Source organism: Vitis vinifera, chromosome 18 (genome assembly GCF_030704535.1).
Source record: "Vitis vinifera cultivar Pinot Noir 40024 chromosome 18, ASM3070453v1".
Lineage (NCBI taxonomy): Eukaryota > Viridiplantae > Streptophyta > Magnoliopsida > Vitales > Vitaceae > Vitis > Vitis vinifera.
Genome location: NC_081822.1, coordinates 4837501 through 4851010, shown reverse-complemented (window position 1 = coordinate 4851010; position 13510 = coordinate 4837501). Strand labels below are relative to the sequence as shown.

General features: G+C 35.4%; 1 protein-coding gene across 2 annotated transcripts in view; it reads left to right on the top strand.

Annotated features, from left to right (window-relative positions):
• The first annotated feature begins 3528 nt into the window (after positions 1-3528).
• Positions 3529-13510, top strand: part of LOC100250619 (uncharacterized) — a 35382-nt gene continuing 25400 nt past the window's right edge. Inside the window, exons 1-5 of one of the 2 annotated variants that reach the window (XM_059734692.1) lie at positions 3529-3972; positions 4147-4203; positions 4777-4870; positions 5330-5508; positions 7063-7113. In XM_059734692.1, the coding sequence (XP_059590675.1) occupies positions 4186-4203; positions 4777-4870; positions 5330-5508; positions 7063-7113 (342 nt within the window). In that variant the 5' untranslated portion in view covers positions 3529-3972; positions 4147-4185. The remainder of the gene's footprint in view (positions 3973-4146; positions 4204-4776; positions 4871-5329; positions 5509-7062; positions 7114-13510) is intronic. The other variant, XM_002284010.5, reaches the window with a different exon arrangement.

Sequence of the window (13510 nt, the reverse complement as noted above, 5' to 3'; positions counted from 1 at the left end):
AAAAAAAAGATGAAAATAAAATTTCTTTCCAAATATTTACCAAATTAATATTTATGTTAACTTTTTTTTGTTTTTTAAGTATAAAAAGCTAAGATGATGTTTGTTTTTTTATTAAATATAAAAAATCAAATATTTTGATTTTTTTATTCAACTAAAAGTAACTCATTAACATCAACTAATATAATTGAATTAAATTTATTAATAACAAGTTTATTTTAATTATATCGGTTAATATTAACAAAATATTTTTAATTTAATAAAAAAAGTTAAGTATTTTGATTTTATCTATTTAATTAAAAAACAAATACCACTTAAGTGTGGTTTTATTTTTAAATTTAAAATCTTAGTTATCGGCAATAATTTTAAAAATCAATATTGATAATTGTTATTTTAAATTTAAAGCAAAAATATTAATAAAATGAAATTTCATGATGTACAAATGCATTACTTTAACAAATATTTTTAACATGAATTTAGATTAAGAATTTAAAAGAAAAAAAAAACAGATTACTTTAATAAGAAACTCTCAATTTCAAGCGCACAGTCCTGAGGTTATAGTTTGAGTTAATAAAAATTATTCTTTTTATTTTTATTATAATGCATAGCAGCATAGGTGAGTAAATTATTTTTTTTGGGTCTTATTTTCTAAGTTCTTGATTGAGAGGATACAAGGGAAAATAAGAAAAAAGAAAAGAATAAATGATTTGGTATCCCACGCTAGAGGTTAACTTTTGTCTTAAATTTTGTTAGTTTGAGGTTTAAGGATAAATCAATTTAATTATTTAATAATTGCTTAAATACTCTGCCTTTAGAAAAATAAAATAATAATAATAATTTTTATATAAATATTTCTTAATAGTCTTAAACTATATGATACAAACTTTATCATATCATCCAATAATCTTTGTTACTGGTGTAACTGTATTCATTACATTTAATAAAATAAAATCATGTTTTTTTGTGAGAATTTAAGACTTTCATGATACAATGCAAAATATGTGATTTTGATATCACTAAATCATAAACAAAATTATTATTATTTCTTATTTAATTTGATATTAATAATTTCCACAAAATTTATGAAAGTAACAAAATTAAGTTTTTTTAATCTTCCTTGATCATCTGACTCTAGCCATCATATTCAAAATAATTTTAAATCACTTTCTTGTACATTTTTATTTTAATTGTGACTCGGGTTTTTTTAGATATAGGTGGTATTTATTTTTCTAATTAATTATAAATAGAACCTTAATGCTTAATAGTGTTAAATATTAAGTTGTTTGTTTTTTTAATATTTTATTTATATTGAATATTAAAAAAATCAATATGTTATTTTTTATATTTATAAAAAATTACATATTTTATCTTTTTATATTTAGTAAAAAATTTATAATAAGTCATGAAAAAATAAAAAAACAAACAACCTAATTTTAAAAAACAAATTACTTTCGGCAAAAAAAAAAAAAAAAAAAAGCACCACCATAGTTATTTCTTTAAATTATTGATTTAAAAAGTCAATTATTTTTTATTTTTATATCCATTGAGATATAGTTTTTCTTATTTGAAACTTCACACTTTGTTCATTTGGGGATTATAGATTAAGGATTCATACAAAGATTTTTGTTCAATATCTATATTTATATTTTTATATTCAATATTTCCCCAGAAAAATAAATCACTTGTATACATATTCTCAAGTCGTATATAATTATGTCGAGGGAAAGCGAATAAGCAATCCACATAATTATATCCAAAATTCACAAATCCACTTACTTAAATTAAAGTATGATTAATTAAAATTAATTAACTTATCTATAAATTAGTAATCAATTAATCAATATAGTGACGTTAAGAGTGTAGTGATTTTATTAAGTGTTTATAATTTTGTTAATATTTAATAGATAACAATTTTTAAGTGTTAAAAATGTTATAAACACTTTCTAAAATTTTTGTCAAACATACTTTAAAAATATATTTAATAGTGATTATTATAAACATTTTTAGTTTTTATAACAATTGAATGATAAAAAAAATTAAGCATTAAAAATGTTATAAACGCTTCTTATAATTATTATCAAATGAGTTTTTAGAGTGCGTTTGATAGTAATTTTATGAATTGTTTATAATATTTATAATACTCAAAAAATAATATTTTTTTTAAGTATTAAAAATTGTAAAAACACTTTCTAAAATCATTACTAAACACATTCAAAATATACATGGAAGATCACTCATAAATAAAACAATAAAACAATTGGTATTTATAAATGTAAAAATAAATGTTCTGTCAATATTATCAATAATCCACAAAATATGAAAAAATAATACATGGTTTTATTTTGTTTGAATTATACTAGCTTCCCATACTCGTCTTGACCAATAATTGCATGTGTTAGATTATGTTTGATTCCATAAAATTTGAAGGAAAATGTAAGGGAAATAAAATACAAATGAAAAGTAAAAGGAAAAAAAAAAAAAAAAGATTAAAAGTTAATAAATTTTTTTTTTTTGTTACTTCAAACTCGTTTTATTTATTTTAACTTATCAATATAAAGATTAAATAATTTAAAAATATATAAGATTTTAATTAAATTTAATTACATTTTATTTTATTTGATATTTTTTCATATGACAACTAAACATGAAAAAATTATTTTCCTTTGCATTTTTTTTATTTCCTTACTATTTCCGGAACCAAACATAATCTTAATGTTTTTCATGCAACAAACCCTAATAATTATTAGTGAATTACCTCTACATGTGTTGAGAGTGGACAATTTGAATTTTTTTATCTATACCTTTCATCATTTAAGTAATATAACATGATATTAATCTTTATTTATTTATTTATTTATTTATTACATTACTCTCTTAATTGAGTTTTCAATTTTGATTTTTACACCAAAAGTCATGTAAATTTAGGAATCATTTTCTATAAAATTAAAAACTTTCATAAATTAACTATATGTCAAACAAATTTCATAAAATTAGACTAATTTTAAAAAATACTTGGTAAAAGGACATAATTTAATATTCCAATAATATATGTCAATGCATTCCAATATAACTTATTTAATGTGGTTTCATGTATGACTCGGTTAAATTCGAAAAATGTACTCAACACCATTGGTGGAGCGAGAAATATAGGGTGGGTGGCTAAAATAGAAAAAATTAGTTAAAGAGAGATAGTGTGATATAAAGACATAATTTTGGCTTAACTGTTAATTTTTTTTTTCCCTTTAATTTTATAACTCAATGAAAATTTAGTTTTTCACACTAATTGTATCATGTTTAATGCGTAGATTAATGTTAAGTTTTCAATACAAACTTTCCTCAAACTCAATAGTAAGCTCCAATCTAGTATCAATAAAATAAAATGCGTTTCATGTGCATGAATATGAGTATCGTATTTTAATGCACTGTTTAAGAAAACGAGTTATAAATAATCGCAATCAGCGGGGTTTTAAAGTAGAAAAGAAGCTGGAAAAATTTAAAATAGTCAGAGCCCACATGCTTTCATTTGGTCCCCTTTTGCTGAAAGGGGAAAGGGCTGAAACGCGGGGTTGTCGCCTGTCGGATGGCAGAGAAATCAGATAGGTATAAATGGGATGTAAGAAAAGAAGGTCCAGCCTTCTAGGAACCTCGACATAACGAAAAATGCGTACAAAGTGCAAACCAATGGTTAAAACGTTTTTGACAGGAGCGAATCAAATTTCATAAACCAAGAAAAAGTGGTTCGGGTCGATTCGAACAAGGAGCCCAGTGACCCTAGCCCTTTTTAATTTTTGACCGCTACGTGTCGAAGACCCTAGTCTTCTTCGTTCCGAGCGTGGAAAAAGGCCAACAGAAGCAACGCGTTGCCGGCGCACAATCCAAGCCGCCGAGACAGACTAGGTTATTCTCTTGTTCATACTAGGGCTCGTTGTTTCGTCGCCCTCGCCTTCAACACATTCACCTCCTACACTCTTCTCTGTAAGCTTGTTACTATCTTTTATTTTGCACATTATCTGTATTTCTCTATCACAGTAATCTCCCACATCAACATTTTGGTCATGCCGTTTTTGCATTGCTAGATTTTTCTTCAGAAAGTTTGTAGTATCCTTTTGTTTTGTATGATTAGTTGCGTTTTTTGATATCAACTTACAGGTTTATACATAAAAGAGTGTCGAGGAAGGAGTTTGCTGGATGGCGCTTCGGTTTGAGGTATTTGAATTTGGATGCACATTTTCTGTGATTCTATTTGTTTTTAGTGGTCAGAGTTGTATTCATTTCATTCAAATTTGAAGCCAACCTGCAGCCAAAATGAAGATGTTGTGAAAGACGAATTTGAGCTTTGGATGAGAACAGATTACCTTATTGACCCCCTATTTGGTTCTTTAAAAACAATGAAGAAAATAAAAGAAATGGTTATGGAAATGGACATGAAAGTAAACCGTTTTTAAGGATCTTTTTATTCATCATCTCATTCTTTCCAAGAACCAAAGGCCTCACAGGAGAACTCTAAAGGGAGAATGTGAATGCCCCTCTAAATTGTGTTCTTTTGAGCTGTTATTTAGCTTCCTCAGCTATGTTACTTTTGTGCCCAAACTACAGTGATCATTAGGTCTGTCCTACCACTTATCGTCTGCGATAACAGTGGGAGGGCCATGACTGTAAATCACTCTGGTATACAATCTCATTTGTTTTTGCTGAATTTGTTGTTTCTTAATCCAAAAACACTATGATTTCGTTCATCCGAAAACACTATTATTCATTCTTTTCCTCCTTTAATTGTAGGTTCTTGGGAGGTTCAACCGTGCTCGAGCTGCCCAACTGACACTCCCTCACTTTGTGTGCCAGACACCTCTCTTTATGCCTGTAGGCACACAAGGTTAGAATTTCAACTGTCTTATATCTTCTTAGTTTATTGCAATGCTTGTATGGTTACTGAGTAACTGTAAGACTACTTCCATTACCTTCACATGCTATATTGGAATGTAAAAATTCTGTTGTCATTGTTCCTTTTTATTGAAGCAAATGGAGTATTGGTTCTCTATACTAGCTCTCAACTCAGTAGATGTATTTAATGTTTTATTGTAACTGTCCATGGCCAATGCTGTTAAGTATATTTTGGATCCATGCGGGTACTAACAATTAATAACAAATCCAGTATTAATTGACATTACCCATAACCCCCCCTCTCTTGGATGCCTTTATCATTGTACTGGGATGCCTTTATTAAGTAGCTGTTTGTTGACCATGGCATGATATTTATAACATGCTTACACACGCATTTGATGGTATCAAATATCTGTGATTGATGGCATGAGATTGGGTTTTCTTGTTACAGGGACAATAAAAGGTTTAACAACCAACCAGCTTGAGGAAATTGGTTGCCAAATAATACTTGGCAATACATATCATTTGGCACTTCGCCCTAGTTCTGAGCTGATCGATGAATTGGGGGGTCTCCACAAATTTATGAACTGGCCAAGAGCACTGCTTACAGACTCCGGCGGCTTTCAAATGGTTGTTTATTATGTTTCAAACAGTGATATACAGTTTTGAATCTTTATTATTACTGTTGTTGCTATTGTCTTGTGATATTACGATTGTAGTCCCTACCATTACAGGGTTTTGTCATTCTTTTTTTTATTAGAACAGGATTTGTCATTCTTAGTATTTTAATAATTACAATTCCTTGCTTCCAGATACTACCTTATGGATACGGTCTCATAGTTTTTGCATCCAAAACGATCCTTATGACTTCCATTTTGTACCTGGATGGCTCCACCTATTTTGTTCTTTGATACCCTTTATTTGTTTAATCACTGTGAAATATTTGCATTCTAAATATTAGTGGTATGCACTATGACATCTAAGTACTTCATCACATCACCTATTATCATTAGCATCTGTTCTTAACTTATCCAAAAAAAAAAAATAAAAATTATTAGTATCTGTTCTTAGTCTTGGTATTGAATTTCAATTTTATTTTTCAAGTTCCATTTCAGCATTTTTGTACATGCTATAATAGCGAACTTGACCCTGAAGAAAGACATCTTAGGTTTTACTATCACTTATCATTAGGATGGTGTACATCAAAAATCCTAAAGAGAAAGAGCTCTTCCTGACTTCTAGTATTCTAATTGGTTAAATATATTATATTCCTAGAAGTTTGAATGGCTTGATCTTCGTGGAATATTCACCTTTGATTCTGCTACTAAGTAATTGCAATGCCATAAAACAAGAGATCCAGAGTGTTGAAATGTATGAAGCAACTTTTTGGCTGAGTTAGCTCTTGTTTTCCTTGTAAAGCCATAATTTAAGAAAATTTTATGAAGAAAAGATTATAGTTCTTATTAAAAAATGACTGAAGCTGTATATGCGTTGCAAAACTAAACTACTTTTACTAATAGGGATATTTTGTAGACTGGTGTCCTTTTTTCAATCTTCTACACTTACATTATAAATGAATTATTGTTATTTGGAAAAAAATGGGGGACTATGAACTACCACAACATACTGACAGCATTCAGTGAGCAACAGACATGAGATAAGTTCATTGATGTTTTCATTTAAATTTCTGGATAATCAATTTGTATGTACACAAAATTTACAATTGATGCAAGAAGTATTCTCTGGAGAGGAAGATTGTTGCGGTTTCATTTAATTTCATTTTTAATTCATTTGTAAATGCCATTTTTGTGATAAAAATCTCAAACTTCATTCTTTATATAGTTTGATTACTTGCGGAAACTGACAACCTAAAAGGTAACAAAAACTAATATGCATGGGTGAATTGTACATTAACTTGTGGTCTGTACTCATTAATGAATAATACACGGTTCCCTTTTTTTTTTTTTTGTGTAAACGTAATTATGGATGAATTCCTCTCCCCCTCACTGTGTCTTTTTGACTGGTATTGCTGTTAAAGTGTAATATTTCAGTTGATGATGTCACCTTGTTAAGTGTCCATTTTGGTGATCACAATCTTCATGGATCTCTTTTATAATGGCAACAGGTTTCTAGGATTTCTTATACTTGCAATTCAGCTCACAATTTATTATTTAATCTCTTCAGGTGTCATTGTTGCATTTAGCTGACATTACTGAAAAGGGTGTAACATTTCAGGTATTTTTTTTCTCTTTGGAATTCTGGTGGCCAAACTTTACACAATTTGATCAGATTAGAGCATGGCTATTTACTAGATTGAGCCTTTACTATTTATGTATCTGTGCATGGTTACTCGGTTCAATTGTTGGCACTATTTGGGTACTTATCTATTTATACTCTTACTGATCTGATTCTATGAAGATTCATTCTTACACATACATCAATGCTTATCCCTTGGTTGTTTGTGGTTACAAATTCAGGATGCATTTGTTGTGTTTCTTTAGCTGACTTCGTATGCTGTATGTGTGTATTTAGGATGAGGCTGTATTGAGTTGAACAATTGATAATTGCAGTAAATGAATAGGTGGTCCAACTCTTTTATGAGACATGCTAGTTGTGCTTTTGTGGACTTAAAGAAAAATGAATATGAGTAAGGCATCTGATAAGGATTTTGAACTTTAGGTTGGTACATGATTAAGCTATCTATCTCTAAAATCATCAGAACATGATCTTACCAATGACGTTAACTTCTCTTGAACTCTGTGGCAGACATGCTGTTTTCTTTTTAGAGTAAGGCATCTGATAAGGATTTTGAACTTTTAGTTTGTTACATGATTAAGCTATCTATCACTAAAATCATCAGAACATGATCTTACCAATGACGTTAACTTCTATTGAACTCTAGGGCAGACATGTTGTTTTCCCTTTTAGCTCTTACCCCATGGGAGATGGCGGGGGAGGGGGACTGTGGTTGAATTGGAATAGGGAGATAATCAAAAACCTACAAGAAATGTTAATATCTTTCTGTTTTCTTAGCAATGTTGACTGGCTATGAATTCTTCCTTTTGTTTTTTCCTTGAATTTTTATCCAAAAGGTCTTTTCATGTATTATTATTATTATTTGGATATATTCATGTTCAATCTTTTTTCTTCTATTTTTATTTTTTATGAGAAATAACAATGTAATATATTAAAATAGGATTTAAGATTACAATAGAAGGGTGAGGAATCCTCCCACAAATAAAAACTAAACAATGGAACCTCCAAAGTACTAAATAAACCTAAACACCTATGGTACAACATAAACCATATGGTAAATACAAATAGCAACCTCTCCTTACTAACCCACACCCTTGGAACTATATATCGATAACCAATCAAGTTGAACCACATTAAGGGAAATGCCCTTAAAAGTTGTAGTGTAAGAGGCCTAAAAAGAAGTAAGGAAATGAATGGTATCTCAAAGAACCTCTAAAGTCCTTGCCTTGTCCTAAAAAATCCTAACACTTTTTTCTTGCCACACAACCCAAAATCAAAGCAAGACAAACAGTTTCCATAGTGCTAGGCCTCCCTTAGAGCTTCCCAATCTTTTAATGAGATGGTCATCATATCATAAATACTCTTTGGAAGAGTCCAATCCATCTTGGTCAATCCAAATAATTTGTACCATAGTTTTAGCGCCAAAGGACAATGTAAAAAGAACTGATCTATTGATTCTCCATGCTCCATACACAACTTACAAACATCAAGACTGATGGCTTTGTAGGGTCTTTTCAATTGTAACATGTCATTGGTGTTTACTAGGAGTCCTAACTACCATACATGTGACCTATATTAACAAGGAAAGATAGTATACTATACATACATTATATTCAACACTCCCCCTCAAGCTGGAGCATATACGTCATATGCACCAAGCTTGTTACAAATATATTTAATCCTAGGACCTCTGAGAGATTTAGTGAAGATGTCTGCTAGTTGATCATTTGAATTGACAAAACTTGTAGCAACACATCCTGATGCGATCTTCTCTTTAATGAAATGACAGTCAACTTCAATATGCTTGGTCCTTTCATGGAAGACTGGATTGGATGCAATATGTAATGCGGCCTGGTTATCACAGATGAGTTTCATCTGTTCATCCTTTCCAAATCGCAACTCCTGAAGAAGATGTCTCAACCATATGAGTTCACATGTTGCCAAAGCCATAGCTCGATACTCGGCTTCAGCGCTAGATCTGGCCACTACATCTTGTTTCTTACTCTTCCAAGATATTAGATTACCTCCAATAAAAACACAGTACCCTGAAGTGGAACGTCTATCTGTGGGTGACCCAGCCCAATCTGCATCTGTGTAACCAACAACTTGAGTATGACCTCTGTTCTCGTACAATACACCTTGGCCTGGTGTACTTTTGATATATCGAAGAATACGGATTACGGCATCCCAATGGCTATCACATGGTGACTGTAGGAATTGACTAACAACACTCACAGGAAAAGAAATGTCTGGACGAGTAATGGTGAGATAGTTCAATTTACCTACGAGCCGTCGATATCTCCCAGGGTCTCCTAAAGGTTCCCCCTGTCCTGGTACAAGTTTGACATTCGGATCCATAGGTGTGTCTACCGGTTTACAGTCTAACATACCGGTTTCTTCCAGGATGTCTAAAGCATACTTCCTTTGAGAAAGGACTACACCAGAACTGGATTGAGCTATCTCAATTCCCAAGAAATACTTGAGTTTTCCCAAGTCTTTGGTCTGAAAGTGGGTAAAAAGATGTTGCTTTAGTTTCTGTATACCATCCTGATCACTGCCTGTAATGACGATGTCGTTCACATAAACAACCAGATAAATACACTGCCCCAAGGAGTTATGATGATAAAAAACTGAATGGTCTGCTGTACTGCGAAGCATGCCAAACTCTTGAACAACAGAACTAAAACGGCTAAACCATACTCGAGGAGATTGTTTCAAGCCATATAGAGAACGGCGTAACCTGCACACTAAACCAGACTCCCCCTGAGCAACAAAACCAGGAGGTTGCTCCATATAAACTTCCTCGACAAGATCACCATGAAGGAAGGCATTTTTAATATCCAGTTGATAAAGAGGCCAAGAGCACATAGCAGCCATGGAGAGAAGCAAGCGGACAGAAGCAATCTTGGCAACAGGGGAGAATGTGTCACCATAATCAGAACCATAAACTTGAGTATAGCCTTTAGCAACTAAGCGGGCCTTAAGGCGATCAACCTGACCATCAGGACCAACCTTAACTGCATAGACCCAACGACAACCAACTGTAGATTTACCAGGGGGTAAAACAACAAGATCCCAAGTGCCATTAGAGTGCAGAGCAACCATTTCATCCACCATTGCCTGTCGCCAGCCTGGATGGGAAAGAGCTTCATGGGTGCTCTTGGGAAGAGAAACAGAGGATATAGCAGAAACAAAAGCAGAATAGGGTGAAGATAATCGATGATAACTCAAAAAATTGTAAATAGGATGAGGGTTACGAGTAGAGCGAGTACCTTTCCGAACAGCAATGGGTAAGTCATGAGGAGAAGGCAGAGTCGGGGCAGGTGAAGCCGAAGGGATAGGAAGTGAGTCAGCAGGTGCCTCAGGAAAAGGGAGAGGAGCAACGACACGCGGGCGACGATGATAAACCTGAAGTGGTCGAGGGGGCATAGCTTCAGGTGGGGAGACAATGGGAATGGGCAAGACTTCAGAAACGGGAAGAGACTCAGAAGTGGTGGAAAAGAATGGTGAGTCCTCAAAGAAGGTGACATCAGCGGAGATAAAGTACCGATGAGTCTCAAGGGAATAACAACGATAACCCTTCTGAAGTCTGGAATATCCCAAGAAGAGGCACTTCATGGCTTTGGCGGAAAGCTTGTCCTGTCCAGGAGTGAGAATATGAACAAAGCAAGTACAACCAAAGACACGAGGAGGAAGGAAATAAAGTGGTTGGTCAGGGAAAAGAAGGGAGTGAGGAATCTGATCGTGTAAGACAGAGGAGGGCATACGATTAATCAGATAACAAGCGGTAAGAATAGCGTCCCCCCAAAAACGAAAAGGAACGTGACTATGGAGGAGGAGAGTACGAGCTGTCTCAACAAGATGTCGATTCTTGCGTTCAGCTACCCCATTTTGTTGAGGAGTATGAGCACAAGAAGACTGATGAAGAATTCCATGATGAGACATAAACGAAGTAAATTGGGCTGAAAAATATTCCCTGGCATTGTCACTGCGTAACACACGAATAGAAATATTGAACTGGGTTTGGATTTCAGTATAAAATTTCTGGAAAATAGAGAATAACTCAGCTCGATTTTTCATTAAAAATAACCAAGTACATCGAGAATAGTCATCAATGAAAGTGACAAAATACTGAAATCCTAAAGTAGACGCAGTCCGACAAAGACCCCAATCATCAGTGTGGACAAGCTCAAAAGGAGACTTTGCCCGATTATTCAAACGCTTTGGGAACGAGACACGAGTATGTTTCCCAAGCTGACATGACTCACACGGAAGCGACGACAAAGTGGAAAAACGAGGAACCATCTTCTGGAACTTGGACAGACTAGGGTGGCCCAGACGATTGTGAATGAGGAGAGGAGCATCAGTGAAAATGCAAACTGCAGGAGATGAATCTGAGGTGAGGTGATAGAGGCCTTGAGACTCACGTCCTATGCCAATCGTCTTCCCCGTACTCCGGTCCTGCAAGGTCACAAATTTATCAGAAAAGGTAATAGAGCAATTAAGAGTACGAGTGATTTTGCTGATGGAAATAAGATTAAAAGGACATTCAGGAGTATAAAGGACAGAAGTGAGAGGTAGAGAAGGCAGAGGAAGGGCCAAACCAATACCTTTAGCCACAGTTTGAGAACCATTAGCTAAGGTAACAGTAGGTAAATCAGAGGTAGTAGTAATAGAGGAGAAAAGATCCTTATTACCAGATAGGTGATCAGATGCTCCAGAATCTAGAATCCAGGGTCCAAGAGACGATGTGTGGGTAAGGCAAGCAGAGGCATTACCAGGCTGGGCAACAGAGGCAATAGAAGCCTGAGATGTCTGAGATGCAGAGGAGCTCGGAGGCTGAGGCAGCGGAGAATCAGAGGACTGGGCCATATGGGCAGTGCGAGGAGGTCTTCCATGTAACTGATAGCAACGATCACGAGTGTGGCCAAGTTTATTGCAATAGGTGCAATGAGGACGTTGGCCTCTACCTCGGGTACCACTGCGTCCTCCTCGAGAGGTAGTGTGAGAAACTAACACAGAAGAATCTGAAGCGCTAGCAGATGGCAAAGTCTGTGTGGACGAGAGACGGAGGAGGCGAGCAAACACGTCATCCAAGGACGGAACTGATGAACTACCAAGAATCTGATCACGAATAGGCTCAAGATCCGGACGGAGGCCAATAAGAGTAAGGACCATGAAGAACTTGTCAAGCTGCGTTTGTTGAGCCCCAACATCAGGAGTAAGAGGCATCACAGTCAAGAACTGCTCCTTAAGAGAGGCAATCTGACCAATATAAGTAGATAGATCCAAGTCCTGTTGGCTGAGATGGACAATAGCAGAAGCCACCTTATAGAGACGCTGGATATCATTCGTGTATAATCCTTTGGCCTGAGTCCAAAATTTAAAACAAGTTTTATAGGCCTGAAGATGAAGAAGAATCCGGGGATCAACCGATTGCCATAATACACTACATAACTGGGCATCTATCTTCCTCCACTGTACGCGGTCAACCTCAGGGATATCTGCCTCCTGGGTAACCAAGTGATCTTCATATCCTTGACCCATAAACCAAAGTTCAACAGAGGCAGACCAGGAGAGATAATTCTCACTGCCAATCAATTTCTCTGAGGTAATCAGAGGAGATCCAGAGAGAACAGAGGTAAAGATCTGATTTTTGGTGGTCATATTCACGTATTTGGATCGAAGAGAGCCCTAAGATGGGTGCAGATTTCAGCGGAGAGAGACAAACAGTGAGACCACGGCTGTGAGAGGTGCAATCAACGGAGAAAAAGGTCGTGACGTGCCTGGAGAGGAAGAGAAGCAGTACCCAAGCCTCGGAGATGGAGAGGAAGCCTTGTCAGATGTGGTCGGAATGGCAAGAAAGCCAAAAACAGAACAAAAGGTGGAGATGCAGGGCTCGGGGGGGGCTGCCGGAGGGCTAGAAGGCCAAGACGCCGCCGGACGAGCCTGGAGATGTGTCGGACGTGGCCGGAAAGTGAGCCACGCGCCGTCACGCGCCGGCGCGTGGGTGACAGTCCGACGGGAAAGATCGGCGCGTGGGGGCGCGTGAGACTCCGGTTGCCGGTGGGGTTTCCACTGGCGTGTAGATCAGCCTCCGGCGGTTCGGAATATGTGGTCGGTGCCCGGAAAAGAGGTCGTCGGAAAAATTCGCCGGAAAGGGTTGACGGTCGCCGGAAAAATTCGCCGGAAAGGGTTGCCGGCGTGGTGGAGATCCGACGGCGATGAGATTGTCCGGGGTGGTTCGGGAAGAGAGGGTTCGCCGGAATTGAGTACACGGCTAAACCGAAAAATTAGGTTTTCTCCTTTGGCTCTGATACCATGTTGAGAGAGAGAGAGAGAAAGGAGAAAAACCTTATTTTCATTCATCTAATCT